Source organism: Triticum urartu, chromosome 6A (genome assembly GCF_056163025.1).
Source record: "Triticum urartu cultivar PI428250 chromosome 6A, HENAU_Tu73, whole genome shotgun sequence".
NCBI classification, from domain to species: Eukaryota; Viridiplantae; Streptophyta; class Magnoliopsida; order Poales; family Poaceae; genus Triticum; species Triticum urartu.
Window position 1 is genome coordinate 30631861 of NC_141878.1, and position 27552 is coordinate 30659412.

Below are 27552 nucleotides of genomic sequence, written 5' to 3' on the forward strand. Positions count from 1 at the left end.
ATTAACATGAAAAGTGACATTGCCTTTGTTGCAATCAATAACAGCCCCTGCAGTATTAAGAAAAGGTCTTCCAAGAATAATAGACATACTACCATCCTCGGGAATATCAAGAATAACAAAGTCCGTTAAAATAGTAACGTTTGCAATCACAACAGGCACATCCTCACAGATACGACAGGTATAGCAGTTGATTTATCAGCCATTTGCAAAGATATTTCAGTAGGGGTCAGCTTATTCAAGTCAAGTCTACGATATGAAGAGAGAGGCATAATGCTAACACCGGCTCCAAGATCACATAAAGCAGTTTTAATATAATTTCTTTTAATGGAGCAAGGTATAGTAGGTACTCCGGGGTCTCCAAGTTTCTTTGGTATTCCACCCTTAAAAGTATAATTAGCAAGCATGGTGGAAATCTCAGCTTCCGGTATCTTTCTTTTATTAGTAATGATATCCTTCATATATTTAGCATAAGGATTTGTTTTGAGCACATCAGTTAATCTCATATGCAAAAAGATAGGCCTAATCATTTCAGCAAAGCGCTCAAAATCCTCGTCATCCTTTTTCTTGGATGGTTTTGGAGGAAAAGGCATGGGTTTCTGAACCCAAGGTTCCCTTTCTTTACCATGTTTCCTAGCAACAAAGTCTCTTTTATCATAACGTTGATTCTTTGATTGTGGGTTATCAAGATCAACAACAGGTTCAATTTCTACATCATTATCATTACTAGGTTGAGCATCGTCATGAACGTCATCATTAATATTTTTACCAGGTTCATGTTCATTACCAGAATGTGTTTCAGCATCATACATAGATATATCATTTGGATTATCAGGTGGTTCAGCAATAGGTTCACTAGAAGTTTGCACAGTTCTATCATTTTTCTTCTTCTTCTTTTTAGAAGAACTAGGAACATCAATATTATTTCTTTGAGAATCTTGCTCGATTCTCTTAGGGTGGCCTTCAGGATACAAAGGTTCCCGAGTCATTCTACCAGTTCTAGTAGCCACTCTAACAGCATAATCATTTTTCTTACTATTCATTTCATCAAGAACTTCTTTTTGAGCCTTAAGTACTTGTTCTACTTGAGTGGTAACCATAGAAGCATGTTTGCTAACAAGTTTAAGTTCACCTTTAATATTAGCCATATAATCACCCAAGCATCTAATCATATAAGCATTTTCTTTTAATTGTTTACCAAAATAAGCATTGAAGTCATCTTGCTTAAACATAAAGTTATCAAACTCATCCAAGCACTGACTAGCAATTTTAGTAGGAGGGACTTCAGCTTTATCATATCTATAGAGAGAATTTACCTTTACTACCTGTGTCGGGATATCGGGATCAGGAGGTTCTTCAGTAAATAAAGAATTAAGATCATATGTTTCTTCAACAGGCGATATATTAAGACCATGTATTTCTTCAATAGGAGGTAAATTCGTAACGTCTTCAGCTTTAATACCTTTTTCTTTCATAGATTTCTTTGCCTCTTGCATATCTTTGGGACTGAGAAATAGAACACCTCTCTTCTTCGGAGTTGGTTTAGGAATAGGCTCAGTAATTGGAGCAGGAGCTGGCTCAGGAGGTGCCCAATTATTTTCATTTGTCAACATATTATTCAATAGAATTTTAGCTTCATCCGGTGTTCTTTCCCTGAAAAGAGAACCAGCACAACTATCCAGGTAATCTCTGGAAGCATCGGTTAGTCCATTATAAAAGATATCAAGTATTTCAGGTTTCTTAAGAGGATGATCAGGCAAAACATTAAGTAACTTGAGAAGCCTCCCCCAAGCTTGTGGGAGACTCTCTTCTTTAATTTGCACGAAGTTGTATATTTCCCTCAAAGCAGCTTGTTTCTTATGAGCAGGGAAATATTTAGCAGAGAAGTAATAAATCATATCCTGGGGACTATGCACACAACCAGGATCAAGAGAATTAAACCATATCTTAGCATCACCCTTTAAATGAGAACGGAAATATTTTGAGTATATAAAAGTAACACGATCTCTCATCATTAGTAAATAGGGCAGCTATATCATTTAACTTAGTAAGATGTGCCACAACAATTTCAGATTCATAGCCATAAAATGGATCAGATTCAACCAAAGTAATTATATCAGGATGAACAGAGAATTCATAATATTTATCAGGAACACATATAGGTGAAGTAGCAAAAGCAGGGTCGGTTTTCATTCTATCTCTAAGTGATTCTTTGTTCCATTTAATTAATAACCTCTTAAGCTCATATCTATCTTTGCAAGCAGAAATGGCGGCAGAAGATTCCATATCAAAAAGATAACCCTCAGGAATAACAGGCATATTCTCATCATCACTATCATCATCGTATTCAGATTCAATAATTTCTTTTTCTCTAGCCCTAGCAATTTGTTCATCAAGAGAATCACTAAGGGGCACAGTAGTATCAGGCATAGAAGCAGTTTCATCATAAGTATCATGTATAGTAGAAGTGGCATCATCAATAACATGCGACATATCAGAACGAATAGCAGAAGCAGGTGTAGGTGTCGCAAACTTACTCATAACAGAAGGTGAATCAAGTGCAGAGCTAGATGGCAGTTCCTTACCTCCCCTCGTAGTTTAGGGATAGATCTTGGTTTTTGGATCTCTCAAGTTCTTCATAGTGTCCAGCAGATATAAATCTCAAGTGACTCAAAGAATATAGCTACGCTCCCCGGCAGTGGCACCAGAAATTAGTCTTGATAACCCACAAGTATAGGGGATCGCAACAGCTTTCGAGGGTAGAGTATTCAACCCAAATTTATTGATTCGACACAAGGGGAGCCAAAGAATATTCTCAAGTATTAGCAGCTGAGTTGTCAATTCAACCACACCTGGAAACTTAGTATCTGCAGGAAAGTGTTTAGTAGCAAAGTAATATGATAGTGGTGGTAGCAGCAACAAAAGTAAAGACAACAAAAGTAATGTTTTTGGTATTTTGTAGTGATTGTAATAGTAGCAGCGGGAAAGTAAATAAGCGAGAACCAGTATATGGAAAACTCATAGGCACCGGATCAGTGATGGATAATTATGCCAGATGCGGTTCATCATGTAACAGTCATAACATAGGGTGACAAAGAACTACCTCCAATTCATCAATGTAATGTAGGCATGCATTCCGTATATAGTCATACATGCTTATGGAAAAGAACTTGCATGACATCTTTTGTCCTACCCTCCCGTGGCAGCGGGGTCCTATTGGAAACTAAGGGATATTAAGGTCTCCTTTTAATAGAGAACCGGAACAAAGCATTAGCACATAGTGAATACATGAACTCCTCAAACTATGGTCATCACCGGGAGTGGTCCCGATTATTGTCACTTCGGGGTTGCTGGATCATAACACATAGTAGGTGACTATAGACTTGCAAGATAGGATCAAGAACTCACATATATTCATGAAAACATAATAGGTTCAAATCTGAAATCATGGCACTCGGGCCCTAGTGACAAGCATTAAGCATAGCAAAGTCATAGCAACATCAATCTCAGAACATAATGGATACTAGGGATCAAACCCTAACAAAACTAACTCGATTACATGATAAATCTCATCCAACCCATCACCGTCTAGCAAGCCTACGATGGAATTACTCACGCACGGCAGTGAGCATCATGAAATTGGTGATGGAGGATGGTTGATGATGATGACAGCGACGAATCCCCCTCTCCGGAGCCCCGAACGGACTCCAGATCAGCCCTCCCGAGAGGTTTTAGGTCTTGGCGGCGGCTCCGTATCGTAAAACGCGATGATTTCTTCTCTCTGATTTTTTTCTCATCGAAACTCAATATATGGAGTTGGAGTCGGAGACGCAACAGGGGGCCCACGAGGTAGGGGGCGTGCCCTAGGGGGGCGCGCCCCCCACCCTCGTGAGAAGGGTGTGGGCCCCCTGGTCTTCATCTTTGGCGAGGATTTTTGATTGTTTTTTCTAAGATGTTCCGTGGAGTTTCAGGTCATTCCGAGAATATTTGTTTTCTGCACATAAAACAACACCATGGTAATTCTGCTGAAAACAGCGTCAGTCTGGGTTAGTTCCATTCAAATCATACAAGTTAGAGTCCAAAACAAGGGCAAAAGTGTTTGGGAAAGTAGATACGACGGAGACGTATCAGTGAGATAACCTCGATGCCACCCGGTACTGGGGCAGGAGTTCGGGAGTATCGCCATAACTCGTATAATGGATGCTTTTGGAAGGTTGAGGTAAATGATTTCCGAAGGTTTCTTGGTTATGTGTTGAAGGATGGATACAGCTGGATGTAGGATTTGCTAGTTTTGGGTGAGATATTATGCTTCCCCTGTATCCCCAACACCTGATTGCATAACCGGAAAGGTTCGGGAGTTTATAAGTGGGAATTCAAGTAGCTCCTAGGATATCTTTCCGACAGATGTATGATATGAAATTGGGGTTCGACGTCTAGTGGTCCGCCTATCCACGGTTGGTTTTACAGTGGTCTCGTTGTGTCTTAAAGAGTCCTTGGCTATGCTGACTCGGGGATGCTTCGTATGTCATGTGCACTGCCTTGTACATGATGTTGTTGTACGATCGAGCCCGTGTAGGACCTACCACGAAAACTTCGGACGAAATCTCTATCATATGTTTGTTCCGGTTTATTTTGCAAGCCAATCCTTTGTTTTTATTTTTGAGTTGTGGTAGTTGAGTTGCTTCGAAGTCAAGTGTTGATTCCATACCTTTCCTAAGCGGTGTTCTCATGTTCCTATGTGAATACTAATCCTTCCAGTTTATTTTGCAAGCCAATCCTTTGCTTCGGTCTTCAAATGCAGAGAATGTCTCAATGACGATCTCAATTCTTTGCAACGGTGTTTGCTTCATCCGTCCCAAGTTACCTTTGTTTTTCCCGCCCTCCCTCCCTTTGTTTCTTCAAGGACTCAGATTTCTTATTAAAGTATCCTTTTATTGATGGGAAGCCTCTCCATTCTTTCTGTCAATGTAATTATCCGGTGATTCTCAAGAAGATGCTAACGGAGCTTCAAGTTCATCATTCTTCATTTCTTTTATCTTCTCCGGTGGATTCAATTCAAGCTTTTGGTGTTGATCATATCTCTTTTCCTCGTTTCAAATGCTTTCCCATGCCGTTGCACCTCATAATCATCCACTTCTCGCTATTCTACTGTTCCAGAGTGCTGAAGATATCTCAGAAGGCTCGTCTTGTCATCCAAGATCCGTTCAACCTATTTCGAGGTTTTATCTTATTCAAGCCATTTAATTCAACCGGTGCTATCTCCTTTTCAAGTAATCATTTCAACGGTGTTTCTCTTGAGTGGGCCCTAACCCACAAGTCTTTGTCCAGGATCTTACCTGACTCTTCTTATTTTCCCGGAGCTATCCTCAAATTCTTTTCGGAGTTTGATGTAAGAATGATTCTTCATCAGTCAGATGGTTTCTCCAAGATCTTCCAAATTCTTTTCACAGTTGGCTCAACCTTTCTATTCGTCATTCCGAAGTATCTCAACAATTTGGTGGTCTTTCTTATCGTCATTCTCTGCATTTGAAGACCGAAGAAGAGTTTTCAAGATTCATGATTCTAGCTTGTTGCCATCCTCTCATAATTGTTTTGATTATGAGAATTCTTTTCACCCATCTGAAGTAATTTAGGAGTCTTTTCAGTTTGATTCTCCCAAGGCAACCATTTCAGGTTTATTCATCCTCAGCTTTCAGCTATTGCTCTCCAAATCTTACCGGTGCATTGTCCAGATATCCTCTAATCAACTCGGGATCTCTTCGTTCATTTGTATCTAAATCCTAGCAAGCATTTTCGTTCATTTGCTAATTCTTCTCAGTGTTTCTTTATCTTTTCTTCGTTCATTTTCAATTCTTACGGTGGTTCTCCCAAGACTCTTCTTCCTTCGTTATCATATCAATTTATTCATTCATGCTTTCCAAATTCTACCGGTGGATCGTTGAAGACCTTCTCAAGGTTGCTCTATATCTCTCTTAATCTTTTCTACGAGAATAAGTAATGTGCCAAATCCATTGTTTGTCATCAATTTAATTGATGAAGGATACGCATAACATAATTCTTATTCTTGTGTTCATCCAAGTGATTAATTCCTTATTCCGGGAGGCTCATCAAATTCTCGGTTTCATTTGTTTCATCTTTCTTTTTCCGGAGTTCCAGGTCTTATGCTTTATCTTGCCACGAGGCTCCATCTAAATCATTGCAAGTCTTCACCTTATGTTTTCAACTTCTCTTTCCTTTCGTTTGATCATCCTTTTGTTACCGGAGTTCTTCATGGAGGTTTTACATGTTGGTTCATCAAGGATTTAATTCCTTCTCGAAGCCTTCATCAAGATTCTTTTCAGAGGAGCTCAAGTTTTTTCTTCATTTTGTAATCCAGAGTGCATTTGTTCTCTCTTATCTTTTGAGGTGGTGTTATGTCATTGTTGATAATTTCCCTTCGTGCTTCATGATTCACATGTTTTCAAAAGTGACATATCTAAATCCATCATTTTCTCTGCGTTCAAGACATCTTTTCAATCCAATCAACCTCTTCGTTGGAGTTATCTTGTGTCATGTTTCACCTAAAGCCTTCCCTAAGGATTGTTGCTATTTATGGTGCTCATATATGATCCAAGTTCTTCATTTATCCTCCAGGTGAATAAGTTTCTCGTCTCCTTGTTCATGTCAATCCAGTCTATCGTTTCCGTTAGTGGCAGAATTTCACCTCAGTTTTTGAGATGTTTTCCATAAGCCCACTTCAAGCTTAATCCTTTCGTTGCTGGTTTTTCCAACAACTCCGTTCGACCCTTCTCCTAAGGATGCCTTTTCAAGCTCAATTGTGGCAGAAGTTGGCATTTTCTTCTCCATTCTTTTATTTCAATTATCTATCTTCTATTCTTTCTCCCGGAGGCTTTGTGATGTTTCTCTTTTCAATCATCATCTCGAATGGTGAGAATCATGTTCTTTTCATGTTTATCCATTTAACCGGAGTGTTGTGCCCTCTGCTCAAGTTCTTTTCATCTTATCAAGTCTGATATCACTTTTCAACCGGAGTGCTGCCCGAAATTGTTCTTCCTTGTTCCTCTTTTCTAACAGAGTGTTTTCAACTACATTCATCTCCGTTGTATTCTTTTCTCAAATGGCTTAACTTCTCAAGGTTCTTTGGTTTCACTCGTTTGTCAAAGAAGCAACTAGTTTTACCTCTTCTATTTCTCTTCCGTTTTTCCCTCCGGTGCCATTCTAGATCTCGGGACGAGATCCACTCGTAGTGGTGGAGTGTTGTAACGCCCCGAGACCGATGTGCCAGGTGTCTTCCAGTTATTCGCTGTTGTTGCCTTGTCATTTGCTTGCGTGTCATGCATTTCATATCATGTCATCATGTGCATCGCATTTGCATACATATTCGTCTCATGCATCCGAGCATTTTTCCCGTTGTCCGTTTTGCATTCCGGCGCCCCTATGTCATCCGGTGTCCCCTTTTGCCTCTTTTTCGTGTGTGGGTGTTAAACGTTCTCGGATTAGACCGAGACTTGTCATGCGGCCTTGGTTTACTACCGGTAGACCGCCTGTCAAGTTTCGTGCCATTTGGACTTTGTTTGATACTCCAACGGTTAACCGAGGGACCGTAAAGGCCTCGTGTGTGTTGCAGCCCAACACCCCTCCAAAGTGGCCCAAAAACCCACCTAAACCCCCTCTATCATCTCGGTCGTTCGATCACGATCGCGTGGCCGAAAACCGCTCCTCATTTGGAGTCTCCTAACTCCCTCTACCTATATATATATGTGGCTCTCCCCGAAAATTCGCGGACGAAACCCTAGCCTCCCTCTTCCTCGCGCCGCCGGACATGTCCGTCCCGGACCGGACGGGTCCAGCCGTCGCGCCGGACGAATCCGGGCGCGACATGTCACCGTCGCTGACCTCTCTCTCCTCCAGCCCCGCCGCCGGGCCGCGCGGCCCGGATCGGGCCCGCGGGGCCCATATCGTCGCGCCGCCGCCCGTCTGCCTCGCGCCCCGAGCAGCCCGTGCTCGCCCGAGCGCCGCCCGCTCCCCGGTGCTCCTCCCGCTTCGCCCCGCACCTCGCCGGACCGCTCCTCCGCCACCACCGTCCTGAGGTCACGTCGCCGCCCCCACGCCATCTCTCCTTTTCCCTTGCTCTCTCTTTCTCTCATCCCGAGCTCCCTCTCTCTTTGTTGCTTCCCAGGGAGCCGCCCCTCCATGGCCGTCAGGGATCTCCGCACCCGGGCCGCCCCAAGCATCCTCGTCGCCGGGAATGGAGTCCCCGCTCCCGGATCTGTGCCTCCCCGCCATCTCCCCTCGTCCCCGGAGCCCGAGTGCCGCCGTGCGGCTTGACCTTCTTCAACCTCCGACCAGGATCCCTCCGTCCACGCCCGTTCCAGATCTACCTCGTCCAGCACCCAGTGAACCAAACGCGATCCGGAACCACACCATCCAGTTTCCGGAGGGTAAAATTCCACCAAGTCCCCAACATTTTTAGCTTTCTTCATCACATCATAACTTTGCACCCGTGGCTCCGTTTTGGGCGTGTAGCATATCGAATTGTTCGTCTCGACGAGTACTTCATTTCATCTCATTGCATCATGTTCATTTGAGTTTATCTTGATGCCCTAAATGCTGTTGCAAGAGTGCTAGTTTATATTAGTTTCAGATCCATATCAGTAATTGGACATTTGTCATTTTTGCCATGATTAATGTGTGCCTCCTATGATCTTGAGTCCTACATGTGTTTTGAAGTATGCCATGCCATCTTTACAGGGGTGTATGCCATGTATTTTTGTGATCTTTGTGGTGACTAGCACAAGCATGCAAAGTAGCTCTCGTGATGTTGCTGATTTCAGGGACTTAGAATTTCACTAAGTCATTTTCCTGCTGTTATTTTTATGCCATGTATTCATGTTGGTATAGAGTGATCCATGCCTCTTTTGAGCATGATCAGTAAGGATGTTTTGTAGATATTGTAGTGCTCTATCAATCCATGTCTTTGTTTGCATTTATGGAGCACCCTAGCTTGAGTCAATCGAGCTCTACTTTTGCTATAAAATGTTCCTGGCAGAATGTTTACGTGTTTAGCTTTTTGCCGAGGTTGTTGTAGTTGATCCATGCATGCTATGTTGTTGTTCTTGACATGTTTAGCTTCTATGCCATGTCTACTTGCTGGGTGTATGCTTAGTTTGTCATGTAATGCCTTGTGGTGAGTGCATCGAGCTCGCAAACATGCCTACTTGATATCTGTTTTGCCATGTTCCAGTTTTCTTCTAAGTCTGAATCTATTAATGATAATTGCTATGTTCACATGGTTGCCATTGTATTTTCTGATCCCTTTTGGATTATGGTCAGTAAGGGACTTTTGTTGTATGCTTTGAGTACTTCCATTCCATGCCTTTCTTTGCCATGATATGTTCCTGTAGCATGTTGTTATCTTGCTCTAAACATTGCTTCCTGATGTTAATTCCTGACATGTTGTTTATTTCACTAAGTCTATAACCTGATACCTTTTACACTTTTGCCATGCTTGTTTGAACCTGCTATTGAGTGAATTAGCCATAGCTCAGTGTTCATCTTTTGTCAAGCATCTTGAGTGGATCACTGCCATGCATTTTGTTGTTATGTTTGAGTGCAGTAGCTTGTTGTTCTTGATGCATTTAGATGGCCTCGTGCTGTTAATCGCAGCTTTGTGTCATATTTGTTTTGCTTGCCATTTTCCAAACCGTGCATCCGATTCCGGTGATCTTTATATCGATTTCGACCGAAATCAACTCATCTTTCCAGCGGCACTATTGGTTTTCCAAATTGAGGCCAGGTTCAATCTTTCCTTTCCAAAGCATGCATATGCATTGCATATCACATCCCGCATATCATGTCATGTGTTGCATCATGTTGCTTGCGCATTGCACCGTGGTTGATTGTTGTTCCCTTTTCTTGTGTTCTTACTTTGGGTAGAGCCGGGAGACGAGTTTGTGTTCGAGGAACCCGTTGAGTACGTTTTCGAGGATCAAGCTTTCGTCTTCTCGGAGAACTTTGCAGGCAAGATGACCATACCCTCGAAATCACTTCTATCTTTGCTTGCTAGTTGCTCGCTCTTTTGCTATGCCTATGCTGCGATACCTACCACTTGCTATATCATGCCTCTCATATTGCTAAGCCAAGCCTCTAACCCACCTTGTCCTAGCAAACCGTTGTTTGGCTATGTTACCGCTTTGCTCAGCCCCTCTTATAGCGTTGCTAGTTGCAGGTGAAGATTGGAGTTTGTTCCTTGTTGGAACATGGATATTTGTTGGGATATCACAATATCTCTTATTTAATTAAGGCATCTATATACTTGGTAAAGGGTGGAAGGCTCGGCCTTATGCCTGGTGTTTTGTTCCACTCTTGCTGCCCTAGTTTCCGTCATACCGGTGTTATGTTCCTTGATTTTGTGTTCCTTACACGGTCGGGTTATAATGGGAACCCCTTGACAGTTCGCCTTGAATAAAACTCCTCCAGCAAGGCCCAACCTTGGTTTTACCATTTGCACTAACAACCTACCACCTTCCCTTGGGTTCTGCAGACTCAAGGGTCATCTTTATTTTAACACCCCCCCGGGCCAGTGCTTCTCTAAGTGTTGGTCCGAACTGAGTAGAATGCGGGGCCACCTCGGGGAAACTTGAGGGTTGGTTTTACTCGTAGGATGTCTCATCCGGTGTTGCCCTGAGAGCGAGATATGTGCAGCTCCTATCGGGATTGTCGGCACATCGGGTGGCTTCGCTGGTCTTGTTTTACCATTGTCGAGATGTCTTGTAACCGGGATTCCGAGCCTGATCGGGTCTTCCTGGGAGAAGGAACATCCTTCATTGACCGTGAGAGCTTGTGATGGGCTAAGTTGGGACACCCCTGCAGAGATTTGAACTTTCGAAAGCCGTGCCCGCGGTTATGGGCAGATGGGAATTTGTTAATGTCTGGTTGTAGAAAAGTTGACACCTAACTTAATTAAAATGCATCAACCACGTGTGTAGCTGTGATGGTCTCTTCTCGGCGGAGTCCGGGAAGTGAACACGGTGTTGGAGTTATGCTTGAACGTAAGTAGATTTGGATCACTTCTTGATCATAGATTCTCAATCGTGCTTTGCCTTCTCTTCTCGCTCTCTTTTGCATATGTTAGCCACCATATATGCTAGTGCTTGCTGCAGCTCCACCTCATACCTTTTCCCTACCCATAAGCTTAAATAGTCTTGATCGCGAGGGTGTGAGATTGCTGAGTCCCCGTGACTCACAGATTACTTCCAAACCAGCTTGCAGGTGCCGATGATATCGTGCAGGTGACGCAACCAAGCTCAAGGAGGAGCTCGATGAAGTCCGTGTTCGTTATATTGTTTCGTTTCCAGTTGATTAGTAGTGGAGCCCAGTTGGGGCGATCGGGGATCTGTAGCATTAGGGGTGGTCTTCTTTTATTTTGGTTCCGTAATCGGACCTTGATTGTATCTGGATGTTGTAATGCTTTACTCATGTATTGTGTGAAGTGGCGATTGTAAGCCAACTATGTATCTCTTTCCTTATTCAGTACATGGGATGTGTAAAGATTACCCCTCTTGCGACATTGCTTACAATGCGGCTATGCCTCTAAGTCGTGCTTCGACACGTGGGAGATATAGCCGCATCGTGGGCGTTACAGTATTAGTTATGATTAGTTTGATTTTAGGTTGAACTTATTTAATTCGTCTGTTTAGTTATAATGTATCTATCGTTGTTTAAATTACGTATGTTTCATTTCAGTTTCATCTATGTCTGTGAGAGCTCCGTTTCTAATGGACCAGATATTTGGTGTCCACGGCTGTATGGTCGATGCCCCGCCCATCAATCTTGAACACGGTTAGATGTGTGCGTGGATATTTGATGTCGTCCATTTGGTGATCCACGTTGGAGTTACCCTAACCCTGTGAGTAAGGGCGCAAACTCACCATTGGTGGTATATTTAAAACAAAAAAAGTTCAAACATGTAGGATCAACCAACTTACTAGGAATGTTGCACGGTGCCTTTACCACGTGATCCTAATCCACAAAAGAGTAAAAGGGGGATAATTTTTATTAAACAAAATATCACTAATATTTAGCCACACAATGAACAATTGCTAAGGGTGACTCTAACAGTTTCCCTAAAAAAAACTCCTTGTAAAATAGCTTTTACAGATTTTAGGGGAAGTTCCTTCATAGCAACTTTTGTCAGATCATGTAAATTTCTTCCCCTAAAAGCCTAATTCTCCTTTTTTTCATTAAACATAATTAGAAATGACATATGCATATGTCTAATATCATCATAATAATTCAAACAATGATACATACAAGTCACATACTTGATAATAGTTTCAAAATGGTATGGCATTCAAGTCCGATTAAACATAATCAATGGTCAAAAACATTGCAAATAAAACATAGTGCAAAATTTATTGGCCATGAAGTGTCCACAAATGCTCAACTAGCTAGATCATGCCTGAGTTGGTGAGAACCGGCACGGGCTTCTATGCGTCGATGCATTTTGAGAAATTTCTACAATCGTCGTTCATCCCTGTGTGGCTAAACTGGTGGCATGTAAATTTTGTTCCCCTCATTCTCATAGCGATAGGCATGCAGTTGTTCCCTCTCATCCTATATCATCATGTTATGCCATATCACGCACGTGATCATAATACACCACAAGTCCTTTTGATGCCAAAAGTGTGTAGGACCACAAACAATGGCAACCGAGCTTGGAGAACCCCAAATGCCCGCTCAACATCATTTCTACATGCTTCTTGTCTCCTAGGAAAGCAAGTATTCTTGTTACCTCCATGGTTGGATATTGTCTTCACAAAAGCTAACAATTCCAAATATATGTATTGTAGCCCATGTTGTATTGACGCCCATTGATTTCAAAATTCACTAGAGTGCCTCTCCAACAGAAAACCTTGAAAATCGATGAGATCTTTGCAGAACATTTAGACTGTTGTTAGATCCTAGCAATCCAAATCCACATGCCATTTGATGTCACATCTTCTAGAATTATAATTGCGGCTCTACCCTTTCCTTTGAATTGTCCATGCAACGTCGTAGGGCAAAGCTCCCACTTCCAATGCATGCAATCGATACCTCCAAGCATTCCTGGAAAGCCTTTTGACACACCCATCTCAAGAAATCTTGCCGTGTCCTCTTCGTTTGGAGCTCGAAGATATTCTTCTCCAAATATCTCAACGAAGATAGCACTTTTTTTTCAAACTGGCAAGTACTCTCTGCCACTCCAATCCAATCATCAACAGAATCAGCTGGACATCCATATGCAAGCATTCTCTCGGCACCACAAACTTTTTTCAAACTGTTGTGACCTTGTTGACGAGCTGCATTTCTTTTTTGTTGAAAGAACGAGTGGTGTTCTTCGATGGCAAGAGCAATGCGGAAGAACAAACTCATTGACATTCGGAATCTTCTCCTAAAAGTTTTTGCACCATATACCGGATTCTCTCCAAAGTAGTCCCTGTTCCGACGGAGCACATGATGACGAGCCACCGAACCTTCCTACTTCGGCTTCTTGTTTGCCATCGTATCTGTGTGCAAAGCCATCACACGGCCGATTTCTTCATCCTCGTCGGAGGATGAGTCCCGAGAAAAAGATTGAAAAAGAGCGTTCACCTACAATGAACAAGAAAAAACTATGATCAAAGGCATTGTGGTACAAAAAAAATTCAAAACGTAAAAAATTGGGTCAAGAATATCATCGAATACATTCGCCACGTTGGATTCTTGAGCGAAGGATAGCACACATCGACGGAGCAGGGCAGGGGAGGAGGCGGGGTGGCCGCAGAAGGAGCCCACACCGCACCGGGGCCGCGGCGGCGTAACGATGGCTTGGTTGTGCAGCGGAGCCCCGACGAAGCAGCAGTGTGTGTGGGGGGGGGGGGGGGGGGCGGGGGGTGGCCAGAGCACCAGGAGCTCACACCGCACCAGGGCCGCGTTGGCGGGTCGGCGGCAACGGTGTGTGTGTGTGTGGGGGGGGGGGGGGGGATGTGCCGTGCATGGTGGCCTGAAGTTTCAGTTGGCGAAAATATTACGGGTTGTAATACTTCCCCTAAAGTAGAGGGATGTTCATGTCAAATTTGCATGATCCTCTAAATTTATTCTATGTTTACAAGATCTGTTGGAGACCATTTTTTCCCAAATTTCTTCTAAACGGTACTCTATGCGCCTTTTTTTTGTCAAATATATGCACCTTTGTTAAAGTTGCTCTGGGTTATATTCTAAAGAAAGTGTGTACGTTCTCTGATCTTCCTCTCGGGTACACTTATCTGTCTGCATTTTGTTTGTGGATCCACGGAAGTCGGAAGAGATCAACATTAGTTTAAGAGTAACGGCATTGTTTACTTCAACTGATCGTTTGTGCTACTTCACCATGATCTGAACTGATACTCTTTTGCATGATGGTAAGTAATAGGAGTAACACCCCGCAAAAAAAAGGTGATAGAAATAGCATGTACAGTGTTCATTCTTGCCTGACCCGGAATGATTCATCAAATGCACGCACCAAAACTCCATTTGCATCAGAGGGAGCTTGCTCGGCAAATTTGCATAAACATCACCAAATTTATCATCCATCTTCACACCGAATTTCTACACGTGCCTACTCGTCAGTGCTATTCAGCCTCTCCATTGTGCATATGCAACCTTCACGTCTCGGTCACATTGTAGAACAGAGAACACAAAATATGCAGGTCGATCGTGGAGACAGTAATCCCTTCCTTTTCAGCAAGGCCTCCTGGTCAAAGATTCAAAGCCTAGCTGCCTCGCAACACAATGGACAGTTCTACATGAATCATGAATTAATAATGACAGAAAAGAAAACTAAAAATACTAGTACAGAATTATAGTAGAACAAAAACAACCTCTCCACAACTTCAGAGGTTGTATCTGCAAAGACTTGCAAGAATCAAATCATAGTAGTCAGCAGGACTCAAGAATCAGACAAAGGCAGCAAGTTACACTAAGAGAACATTACTATTTCTTCAGACCGGCAAGCGGTACAATCTGATTCTCACGAGATAACATCTTCAGAACACAGACTGGCAGCTAACTACGTACATAATGCCACCATCGATTCGTCCATACAAGGATGAAATCTAGGAGGAGGTGAACTTGGTGACGGCTTTGGTGCCCTCGGACACGGCGTGCTTGGCGAGCTCGCCAGGGAGGACGAGGCGGACGGAGGTCTGGATCTCCCGGGAGGTGATGGTGGGCTTCTTGTTGTAGCGCGCGAGCTTGGCGGACTCGCCGGCGAGCTTCTCGAAGATGTCGTTGATGAAAGAGTTCATGATGGACATGGCCTTGGAGGAGATGCCGATGTCCGGGTGCACCTGCTTGAGCACCTTGAAGATGTAGATATTGTACGTCTCCACGCTTTTCTTGGCCTTCTTCTTGCCCTTCTTCTCACTGCCCTCCTTGGACGCCGGCGGCCGCTTCTCGGCCTTGGGCTTCTTGCCCGCCGGGGCCTTCTCCGTCGCCACCGGCTTCTTCTCCGCCTTGGGTGCCATGGACGCTGGTGCTACTAATCGAGGGTGCGGAGAGGTGGAGTTTCGCGGCAAGATGCGGGAGGCGGAGTGTTCAGACGCTGCGATGGGAGGAGGCGGCGAGATCGTTAAATAGGAAGGAGGAAGGAGGAAGGAAGCGAGCTGTGATCGGTGGATAGGTTGGTGCTCCGGATCGATGCCTCGGAGTAGTTCCAGCCGTTCGCTGGTGTTTGAGATGGACGGACAGTGTTCGTTTTGGCGCGGATGGGTGACCTGGCCAAAATCTGTTGGGCATTTATCACCAGCCACCTACTAAGGTATACTAGTATTTGGCTATTCCCGTAAAAAAAGGTATATTTGGTTATTTACACTTTTTTAATACATATATGTTGGATTAAGGCCAACCCCAGCGCGATGACCCATTTCGTCTCCTTCTGTTCGGCGGCGGCGAGCCTGCTCTTGCTCCGCGCCGCCCCCCTCCTCTCAACGTCCTAGTGGCCCACTGAAGCAGCCTCCCCCCCTCCCCCATGCAGTGATGGCTTCTGGGGCTCCGAGGTCCTGGGACGTGTTGGCGGCGGATCTGGGAGTCCCTGCCCAAATCCAGTTAGCGTTGGCGGTTAGCAGCGGCCGTACCGGGGGGAGGGGGGGACCGGCGGCCCTGTTAAGGTGGTGGTGATGCGGCTGGCTCCATGTTGCTCTGGTGTGGGCTGGCGAGGTTCCGGGTGGATCTGGCCAGGGTGTGGAGGACGCAGATGTTGTGATGGTGGTTGGCGCCCCGGCGGTCTCTGTTTTTGTTGTGGCTGGCGGGTGGCGCGGGTTGGGGCAAATAGCTTGGCATGGTTGCTTCTCTAACCATGGGCGGCGATGGCGAGGTGAGGTCCAGTGTGCGCTGGTCTTCCTACAACGCGACGCTACATGGTAGCTTGACAGCTCTAGCTACAGTGATGGTTGGCTTCTTCGGTGTCGGCTCATCAGCAAGTGGACCATTTCGACCTCTGCCTCCTCTCCTCGTTGCACATATGTTGTCTTCGCCGAAGGGTTGGCCCTCTCCCAGTTGTCGTCCACCATTAAGGGACGATTCCCCTGCCAGGAGGGCTGAGGAATTATCGTTGCCTCCCTTTGGTTGGTGGTGTGCCACCGGTGAGCTCGTCCATTGTCCGGGAGCGGCAGTGCGGGGCAGTGGTGGCCAGATCTGGATGACATGGGGGGGGGGAGGGTCTTGGGGTTGCCCATGGGTGGGAAAGGAGGGTCCTTTCCTTCCGATCGTCTCTTTGGTCGTCGTAGTTGTGCGTCTAGGGGTCTTCATTCCGCGCCGGTGACCTTCTGGTGGTAGCCATATTGCTTGTGGGCGGAGCTCAGGGTTAGGGTGTGGTCTGGCTGCCATGGTCATGCGAGCAGCGTGGCGGTCTGTGTGCGGTGGCTGTGGTGTGGCAAACGATGGCTTGGTGTACCCTATTTGTAAACGATGGCGTGGTGCCGGGGTGAAAACCCATTCCGGCTATGCCAGGTTGACGGCTGCGGCGCCTACGGTGTCATCCCCTTCTTGAAGGTTTCATCACAACTCTTCTTCTTCTCCATCCGGGGGAATCCCCGATCATTGGATCGGGCAGTGGCGGCATTTAGGTGTTGTTTTCTTCTTGAAGACGCCGTCTTAGAGCTCCCGGTTTGTCATACACGACTCTTTTGTGTACCTGTTCTTATCGTTCATGTATCATGCCTTGAGTGTGTGCGTTGGGGTGTCGAGTGGAGTGTGTTGAGTTGCATGATGATTGGTCGTTGCTTTATATAGGAAGAAACGATACGGTGTACCTAGGTGAAAACACAAATCTGAGTCTATGCCTAATTAAATGAAGGGAGCTGGGGAGTTTAGTTGCTAATTCTTTTAATGCACTTAGCACCTCATTTAAGCATCCATGCATTGAAAGTCTTAAAATCTCATAGTACGAGGTAGCGTGAATGTGGAATCTAGGATCATAGAAACGATGACCCATAACTACCTGACAGCATCTAGAAACTCTATAGGCTAATGGCCCAATTACATATGAGTGACAAAGACATGCTGAGAAAATAACTCCGACCGAACATTAGGAATTATAATGTCCCAAATGAACAGCGATGTCAAATGACAATTATTATAATCCTATGTTGATAAACGAAGTCTGAAAATGCTCTAGTATTGTTGGTTATGAATCACTAGCAAAGAGGGGACAGCATACAGATTGCATCACACTTGATAGATCCGAGAAAAATATCAAAATAAATATAGCAACCAGTACAAAGTAAACCAGAAAATATTTCATTCTGCTAGCACTACGGATTCTGAAGATGACGCAAACGACGTATCATCGTCCCCATCCGTGTCGCCGTCAGATTCTGATGATGACGAATCTTCAAACAACGTATCATCATTTTCTTCTATTTCATTGCGCCTGCCCCTCCTACTTTTGGTTGAATTACTTGCTGTTGGGGCTGTCATCCCCTGTACGAGATCACCAAGGAGAGTCTCCAACCCTGACGCAAACTTGTGGATGATCCCCTGTACTTTAAGCTTGTTCTGCAGAAAAAAAACAGTAAAAAGCATTATCAGAGCATTTTGGGGTGAGGTTTGGGTGTGGGAAAAGGTGATACAGGGTAGATGGCACATCCTTGTCAAAGAAAAAGAAAAAAAGGATTCTTGTTTTTACATTTTCAGAGCAACTTGGGTGGGTGTTTTGCTTCATCCAGGTTTCGAAGCCACCAGGGCCTCCGAACAGACTCAATATGCTTATGCCCGATCCACTAGCAGCCTCCTCTCTGAATTCTTCCTTTAGCTGCATGTACATGTTTGAAAAAAAAGATCAAAAAAAGGGTTGATCCTCCATGAGAGAGGTTGATTCTCTGGAAATACTCCTACTATTGTAAAATGAACTTATTGTCATTAATGTTGTGTGGAAATAAAAAGAGGGAGGATGAGGTGAAAAGAACCTGAAGTCTGCCAAAACAGGGTGGATCATGCTCTAACATGTCCAGCTCAGCGACAACATCAACCTGGGTCTTGGACCATGCGTTTACTCTATATGGTGTGTCAGTTAACTCAAGCTCCATGCCATCACAATCCAAAGCATCGAGGTACCTTAGCTGCGGGTGCAAGATTAAGTGACAGAAAAAAAGAGATATAAATCAGAGTGGGACATGCAAAAATGCGCGGAACCCCAAAATGGCTAGTAAACCCAGATTGGGCAAGATGGAGGAGCACATAGTTGGGCAAGATGGAGGAGCACATAGTTGCCTGATATTATACTTATGTGGTTGCCTAAGAAAAACAAATACATCCATTTCTAGGCAAGTAATTTCGGACGGAAGGAGTACTAAAAATGTAGCTGCCAGAAAAAAAACCACCAGAAACATGCTTAAAAATAGATGCCTAGTAAGTATACTTGTATGTTTACTTTGAGAAACCAAGAAAATTTTGGATGGGGTGTCACTCACCATGCAGTAAAGTAAGCACCCATTTGTGTATTTCCCCTTTGAGAGGTGCTCGTGGAGCTGGTCCACGACAAATTTGCACAAGTTCAACCTGTCTGCCCGGTTGATATCCGCCTTTTCAAAAAAAAAAGGAAAAAAAGTGTCAAAGCAAGCAAGGGAGAAACAAACAAAAGAGGTGCTGCGGCTATATGAAATCTCATAGAAGAGTGTGTTACCAGCATGGGGTAGCACTTGTTGCTGACCCGTGCATCCGTCGTAGGGGCCAACACAGTTGAGACAATGTAAATAAGCCATAACTTCTTGAATCTATCATCAGCCTCGTTATGGTTGATGATTGCAGTAGCAACTGTCGTGATCTTTGGCCTGCTGCCATCGCCCCAAAACAAACTAGCTGCGAGCTCCTCTTCCATGTCACAGTCGGCTTCATACTTGACCTCAATGTCTCCACGAGGGATGCCCAAAATCTGATATACAGACTCCTCGGTCAGTGGAATGAACCCGCGTCCGGGCACGACAAACCCTCTCCTTCCTGAGTGGTACAACCTTGTGAACCATGTCAGGACGGTGTTGTCTAAGTATGCACACTTGAGGTCCAGGAGCGGCCCAGTCCCCATGGCTCTGACAGCAACGCGTTGACCTTCGTTGATGTGCTCGTAGAGCTTACAAATGGCATGTGGCGATGTCTGCTCAGTTCCATCAACCTGAGCCTGATTAAAAAAATTGGCAACTATGTAGTATGATTTTGGCAAGTACTATTGGGAAAAAGCGACAATTGATATGAAAAAATGTGGTAAGAAGGGGTATGTGTGCCGCAATTGATATGAAGAAATTAGCTATGCAAAAAAAATGCTATGGATATTTGACTACGTGATCAACATGATGTTGGCAATGTGATGACTAACAAAGGGCAGTAAATTAGTAAAAAAAACACAAACCTTATTGGCTATCTGCCTGCCGCCTGCAACTGGATCCAGCCGGATCTTCTTCCTCGGCATTTTTAAGAACCCTGCTCATTTTAAAACACGGAGAGTAAAAAAGAACGCCGTGAGAGAGGGCCACTGGTTAAAACATCCCTGCTGCGCGCTATAGTTTTGCACACATAAGTGAAGATAAAAAAAAATCAGCGCCTTCAGTGGCTTATCTGATTGAGCTTGCATGGATGCACAGCACAGACTACTGCTTTATGCAAAAAGCACCAGCCATATATGGCGACTGCACTAATGAGTAAATGTAGCAACTGCATATATGTCAACTACTCTATGCAAAGAAGCGCCAGCATACATGACGATTGTGCCGCCTGTGGTTATGTGAGAACCGCCCATATGGTAATGTGGAAACTATCGTAGGAGATCACCCAGTTCATCGCCAATTGGGACAAAAGAAAGCAGCAGCAACAGCATCTCTAAAAAATCCGACAAAAGAAACATTGGGGCTGTGATTGCATCCATTTCATCAATCAAGATAAAAAGAAAATAAAACACAGCAGCAGCATCCCTACAATAATAATAAAAAAACTCGCAGTCCAATTTAAGCAGCATCCCGACGGATTTAGTTCCTCTCTGCAAACCGCTGATTGCGCCCCCGCCCAACCACCGTCCCGCGAGAGAGAGAGAGGAAAAGAACTGCGCGAGGTACACTGCGTCAAGTGGACTCACCGGAGTTGCCTGCACGCCGGCGTCGGAGCGGATCTGGAAGGGGGCGCCGCCTCCGCCAAGTGAGCCCCGATGCAGTTGAGGAAGGGATTTCTTTTTAGACAAAGTTTTTTTTAACATCAGTACAGACACAAACGCTCATATACACTCACCCTTATGAAGTCACCGTAATCACAGAAATACCACAGTCTCTCTAACCATCTAACCACAGGTAGGTTAGTTGGCTCTTTTTAGACAAAGTTGAGGAAAGGAAATGGAGAAAGACGACACGCAGCGTCACTCAGGCAAAGAAAAAAAAAGGCCTAGGCCTTGGACCTGCCCCCGTGGCCCAAGGTCAATATATCAGGCCATGGGCCAGCCCATTTAATCAGAAATTTGAGGCCTCAATGACCGGTTGGATATAGACTGACCTAAAAATCAGTGCATCTTTTTTTTGCGGAAACAAAAATTAGTACACTTACAACTCTGTCTACATAGTCTGGTAAAATAAAAAAATCCAATCTTTCCACATATCTAATCTTTTCACATCTAGTAAAATGACAAGATCAAAAGATTACAGGTCTCAAAGAGCATCAAGGTAAAGACCTAAAAAATGGTGATTATTAGACAATCCAACAGATTCATAGACAAGATCAAGAGATTACGGGTTCCACATAGCTAATCTTTTCACATCCAGTAGATTATAGAGAAAGCTGACGTCTCTTTGCTGCATCATATGCTGGGGGATAACATCAATTGCTCCAACAAGCATCAATCCTCATTATCTATATTTACAAGGAAATGTTACAAGACTAATTCAATACACAACAATAGAATAATATATTTATGAACATATGAATATTCTTAGTAGCAAGATACTAAAGAAATGATCTACACCTTAGATACAACTCAAACACAAATGTTTGCACTCAAAAAATTGCAGCACATGGGTTATTAGACATCAACTTGGCGGCACTTAGAATCATATTGTGCCGAGTAGATGCTTGCATGACCATGATGTTCAAAGATACAACTACAGGTGAAAAAAACAAAAATGACACCCGCTTTGTGACGGTGCCATACACCAGGGGTGGCTCACCAAGATGGGTTCGCTAGGGCGCCTACCAAGGGGCCCATAAGGCCCAGTAAACGAAGGAAGCCCGAAGGAGGAGGTAACCACCTTACAATTGTCTTGCCTCCCAAGTCAAGAGTGGTGGCGGCCTATATTGCATCTCTCCTTTTGTAAACCCTAGCCTTCACCATGTATATAAGGGAAGGCTAGAGGCCCCAACTATTCCTAGACCAAACAACTCTCGGTAGCAATCTTATCAATTGTACTCCCTCGCATGAGGTACCCTTCCACCATGAATAAGAAGAAGAACCATGATGTAGGGTATTACTCTCCGGAGGCCCGAACCTGGGTAACTTGTGCGTGCGGGCTTTGCTCCGCTACTTCCGACCACATCAGTGTAAGTGCATCTAGTGCCACCCCTAGTTGGTTTTGGAGTATTAACGACAAACCTGGTTGAGGGACTAATGTGTTTGTGAGAATTGCAGGATAACACAGGTAGTAGTCCCTCATTGATTCGGTTTACCTACCGGAGATGACCCCTAAAAATGTGTGAAGACATTGAAGATAATGGTGGTATGTGAAGATATTCACATTGAAGACTATGACATGAGAAGACATCGGATGAAGTCTTTGGAGCGCGAAGACATAGTTGTTTCGTAGTTTCATTTTCTTCTTTGTTGAGTCATAGGAACCACCGTACTGTTAAGTGGGGTCCAAGTGAACAAAGTCAGAGTGACTAAAGTGATGCTCAACCAAATCCTATGTCTTCAAGCGAATACAATGAGAACAAATCTTATCCAGAGCCGGATGAGTCAGCTTTACTTGTAGCCCAAGTCAAGTTGCCGCATGTGTTTGAAATCTGACCGTTGGAACACGTGTCAGTTCCTTAGTGACCCAGGGTCATTTTGGACAAATCAGGTCGGGTTGCCTAGTGACTATAAATAGCCCACCCCCTACACCATAAATTGGTGGCTGCTCAGAGTGAGTACACGGCTTTTGTCGTTTGAGAGCAACCCACCTCGAAGCCTTTGAGAGAGAAATCCTTGCGAGGACAAAGCCCTAATGTAACGCCCCGGACACACTCGCTGGTAGTCGTTACTCCTGGTGGGATCTAGACTGGCCCCATAGATCAATACTAGTCTTTTCTGCACACTTTGTCCTCACTCATGCGCACCCGGGAGCAACTTCTCGGTCGGTCACCCATCCTGACACTACTCCAAGCTGAGCACGCTTAACTTTGGAGTTCTGTCCGAATGGGCTTCCGGAAAAGAAGGAATTCCTTATTGATATGAGTAGTCTATCATCCCTAATAAGCCAGGCCATCACACACTACAAGAAATCTGTTAATACATGACGGTCATCATCCGTCACAGACCAACAGAAAACTGTCATGGGTGCCCACCCATGACGGACTTGAAATCTGTCATGTATATCGCGTCATAATTTGACATCGTACTGACCATGACGGATCTTGGCCGTCATGGATCTGCTCGAGGCCCGCCCAAGGCCCAAATCATTGTGACGGAATAAACCGTCATGCAACGACGCCACATAGGATCATCAATTAAGCAACTGGATTGACGTGGCTGCCAACGTGGACATCTATTTTTCGTCATAGAAACCGTCATCGATTTAAGCAAAATTTAAATTTAGTTCAGCCCATTAGCCTATTTAATTCGGCCTAATTTTCACCAAGTACATTTTTAAGCATAATGCATTACAGAAATCATAATGCAAACTTTGGCCCAAGACAAAAGTATTTCCAAAGTTTCATTCAACCATCGAGAGGTATCTACAACATAGTAGTTTACAAAAACCTCCATAAAATGGTAATTTTACAACATAGCTTAACAAAATATCACTCAAAAAAATTAAGAAATAGTACAATCCAGTTCACACAAACTATACATTTAAACTATTGAAGTAGTTATTCATGTTCTTGCCGTCGACACTCCTGATGGACGCTATCTATCACGTCATGCAGATTGTGATGGGCAGCGCCAAGTAGCCCGCTATGCAATCATACCTAGCATATTTACAAGACCGTTAGATATTTGTAGATATGAATAGATAGATGTAAGAGAAGTGCAAAAAATTTAAAAAATAGATCACGTGTTGTCCAAAATTCTTAGATCTTACACTAGCATAGTATTTGCTACATATAAGTATCATGTAGATCTATATTAATTAACACAACCAAGTTATGAGTAAACAATGAAATGCTAAGTACTTTGCATATCGTCCAAACAAGAAACAGAAAAACACTTGTCTCACAAAGGGGGACAATACATAATGCAGTGCACAAGATTCATTCAATTGTCATATGTCCAATGCTCCCTGATGATATGTTATGAAGATACAAGAAGGGATAGTTATGCGTTGAGAAGACAAACAGCGACAAACAGCTACATACATCTACAGTTGTCCAGTTGTACAATATTTTTCCAGTGCAGTGAGTAGGAATGGATCAACTTTTCAATACTTATTGAATGGCGCCTTTGGGTACCACCGATTTTCATAAATTAGGTTAAGCAACCACAGAATCTACCCTGTTAGAGCATTAAGAAAGCATATATGCCCTGAAGAACAATGTCCACATCTTGTTGAGACTTGATAGTTGAAACTTAGAACAAAAAAAGAAATAGTAAAAATAAAATCAAAAGGCTATGAAGGACACAACAATTGACCTATCTAAGAATGTTGACATTTTGCCCATACATTTCTCTTGCAGCCACAAGAGATCATCAACGGTTAAGTATACAGCTGAAGAATTTGTATTCGACTGGAACGATAATAAAGCAATAAGTGGAGATGCAAAATTACCAGCAGTGGTGAGGTGATACGTTTCTCACAGCCAGGACAACACCACCCTTAGTCTTCAAGGTGCTAGTAGTGGAACCAAACTACAATCCATAGTAGAAAGATCAACATCATAAACGTGGCTTACATGTAGCGAGGGGCACACAAATCTCAGCACCAAAATCTAAAGGTCTGCAGTCCCATCCTAATTGTCCAACATCAGGCTCCACAAATCTGGGTGTTGAGAAAACTGTATATCAACCTGGGTGTCCATGAGATAGACCTGGGCAAAGCAACTGACAAAAATTAGTATACTGTTAAACTAAAACTTTTGACAGAGAATTATTATTGACACAAAGAAGAATTTCATTGGAGGCCAAAGTGCAATGGAAACACCAATATTGTTATTTGCTGCAAACAAAAATCAAAATTTTCGAAGCTGCAAATTATTACACTATCTCATTATGTTTGTGTGCCTCTAAATCTCCAAAGCTGTCGATTGCTACACTTTCATTATTTCATTTTAGAGCCTCAATCATGTTGAGTGTATTAGCTTATTCAGTGGTGAATCTTGTGCCTCCCCCTCCAGGTCAGGGAGCAGCTTATTCGGTGGTAAAATTGTGTGCCTCTCCCCCTCCCTCTCAGCTTTTGTAGATGGAAGGAAGTTACTTCTAAAGCTTGCTGTGGTATGTCGAATTTCATAAGTTTCAAACAAGACCATATACCAACATATATTGTGAAAATGTGACTTGAATGTCACACGCACACACCAAAAAACGTCCAGCATTAATTCAGATAGGAACATGTACAGATATATGCAGGAAAACAAATTCATGATTACCGATCAGTATTAAGCGAGGCATTGTCAGAACTAAGAAATACTACCTCAGTTTAGCCTACAAAAAACGCATTATATTTTGAAATGGAGGTAGTATATCTGAACTTATCAGAACCTTAACAATACACTAAAGCCGAAGGAGATTTTTTTACCGAATGTAGCATTGATATTTGATCCTAATAGCAACAAAGATGAGTACATCTAACTTAGACAAGTTCTGCTGCAAATAAAAATGCACACTGGTATACTGTATCAAACAACCACTTCTCAGTGAAGAACATACACAACGTCAATTATTAGTTTGCAACTATGCCAGGGAGTAAAGTGGTAAATAATATAAAAAAATATAGAGATATGCCAGATTTATAACAACAGAAAGGAGAAGAACACTAATATGCTTTATTCATCACTGGCATGGTCTAATTTTTTGTTAGGGACTGAACGTGAACTACCACACAACTTGTCTTCTTCTGCAGACATATCTTTTAGGAAGATATGTTTTATTTTAGTGTTTTTAAACCATATATACGACAAATACAAATAAACAAATTTGTATCAATAAGAAAACACTTACACAAATTCAGGATTTTATACAGTTCTTGGCTGCTTGCCTTCACTTTCGAAGTGCCGATGGCGCTGCTTGTGCTAGCCAAGAGGGATGGTCGTGGTGGTTCAGATGGTGGACTTCCCTGGATGTGAGGTGCGTGTGTGCACCTGCAAGATGAAGGAAATCAATCACGCAAGCACGCAACCCATCACCTAGCAACCACGTATGTACTATGAAACAACAAGCACGCATGTACTACGGCAGCAGCAAGCACACATGTAGTATGTCAGTAAGAAGCAAGCGCCCAGCGGACAAGACGACCACGACAAGCAACAGCACGAGAGGACCTGGAGGTGAGCAGTGGTTGGGACGAAGTTACCATACTGGCAAGTGGCAACGGGAGGCAGCGACAAAGCGACTCCACGCAGCGGCAAGGCGATTCCATGCGGCGGCACGCTCATGCGGTCACCATCGATCCAATCTGCTTGCTCTAAAAAAATCGGCATCGAGGAGAAGGGAGAGAGGAGAGAATCTAGGTGGGGATAGAGAAGGGAGAGAGGAGTGAATCTAGGTGGGGATCAAGGAGGAGCGAGAGAGGAGCCGATCTAGGAGGAGTGACAAGATGAGGGGGTGGCGGCGGAGGGGGAGAGAGATTGGGGAAGAAGTGTCTTAGGGTTAGGTTTTATATACGAGGTTGGGTTTGGGCGGGCTTTTGTGGGCTTGTGGGCTGTACTAGGTCATCCATGACAGTTTTTGAATTTGTCATGAGAAATCCGTCATGTATTAACAGATTTCTTGTAGTGACATGCACCCCCACTCAGAGGAACCGACGTCCTCGTCGGGCCACATGAACGTTCTCTCTTGGCACATATGTCTGTGCTTCCAGTCCAGTACATGTTCCATGCCGTGTGCCACGACGGGTCACAAACGTCATGAACAACATGACCACGCACCTGTCCGCAACCATCCGTGTAACCGCGAGGGTCAGCTCTGATACCAACTTGTAACACCCTCGATGCGGCTATATCTCCTACGTGTCGAAGCACGACTTAGAGGCATAACTGCATTGAAAGCAATATCGCAAGTAAGGTAATCTTCGCAAACAACCCATGTACATAAATAAAGGGGAAAGGTACATAGTTGGCTTACACTCGCCACGTCACACAAATACATAAATAAGTCATTACATTCATCCAATACACTCAGGGTCCGACTACGGTACCAAAATAAAGATCAACCCCCAAATGCGACAAAATCCCTGCAGGGGAGTCCCAACTTAGCCCATCACAAGCTCTCACGGTCAACGAAGGATATTCCTTCTCCCAAGACAATCCGATCAGACTCGGCATCCCGGTTACAAGACATCCTCGACAATGGTAAAACAAATCCAGCAACACCGCCCGAATGTGCCGACAAATCCCGATAGGAGCTGCACATATCTTGTTCTCAGGGCACACTCAGATAGGTCAAGCTACGAGTAAAACCAACCCCCGAGTTTCCCCGAGGTGGCCCCGCATGCTGCCCAGTTCGGATCAACACTCAGAGGAACACTGGCCCAGGGGGGGTTAAAATAAAGATGACCCTTGGGCTCCGGAAACCTAAGGGAAAAAGAGGCTAGGTGGAAAATGGTAAAACCAAGGTTGGGCATTGCTGGAGGAGTTTTATTCAAGGCGAACTATCAAGGGGTTCCCTTTATAACCCAA

General features: G+C 44.0%; 2 protein-coding genes across 2 annotated transcripts; both read right to left on the reverse strand.

Moving 5' to 3' along the window:
* Positions 1 to 14969: 14969 nt before the first annotated feature.
* LOC125515685 (histone H2B.3-like) lies at positions 14970 to 15587 on the reverse strand. The gene has a single exon (XM_048681201.2). The coding sequence runs from the start codon at positions 15519 to 15521 to the stop codon at positions 15111 to 15113; it is 411 nt and encodes a 136-aa protein (XP_048537158.1). The 5' UTR covers positions 15522 to 15587; the 3' UTR covers positions 14970 to 15110.
* A 2038-nt stretch (positions 15588 to 17625) lies between these two features.
* On the reverse strand, positions 17626 to 20730 carry LOC125514296 (uncharacterized). The gene is made up of 7 exons (XM_048679608.2): positions 20618 to 20730; positions 19898 to 19968; positions 19178 to 19669; positions 18966 to 19076; positions 18462 to 18614; positions 18182 to 18307; positions 17626 to 18051 (listed from the first exon to the last, which is right to left on the reverse strand). The coding sequence occupies exons 2-7, from the start codon at positions 19955 to 19957 to the stop codon at positions 17794 to 17796; spliced, it is 1200 nt and encodes a 399-aa protein (XP_048535565.2). The 5' UTR covers positions 19958 to 19968; positions 20618 to 20730; the 3' UTR covers positions 17626 to 17793.
* Between the last annotated feature and the right edge of the window lie 6822 nt (positions 20731 to 27552).

Bases quoted from the DNA above. Each gene is read 5' to 3' on its own strand.
- LOC125515685 (XM_048681201.2), bottom strand. From the start codon at position 15,521: ATGGCACCCAAGGCGGAGAAGAAGCCGGTGGCGACGGAGAAGGCCCCG.
- LOC125514296 (XM_048679608.2), bottom strand. From the start codon at position 19,957: ATGCCGAGGAAGAAGATCCGGCTGGATCCAGTTGCAGGCGGCAGGCAG. The intron at 19,670-19,897 runs GTTTGTGTTTTT...TTTTTTAATCAG, and splicing joins GCAGGCAGATAGCCAATAAG to GCTCAGGTTGATGGAACTGA. The intron at 19,077-19,177 runs GTAACACACTCT...TTTTTTGAAAAG, and splicing joins ACAAGTGCTACCCCATGCTG to GCGGATATCAACCGGGCAGA.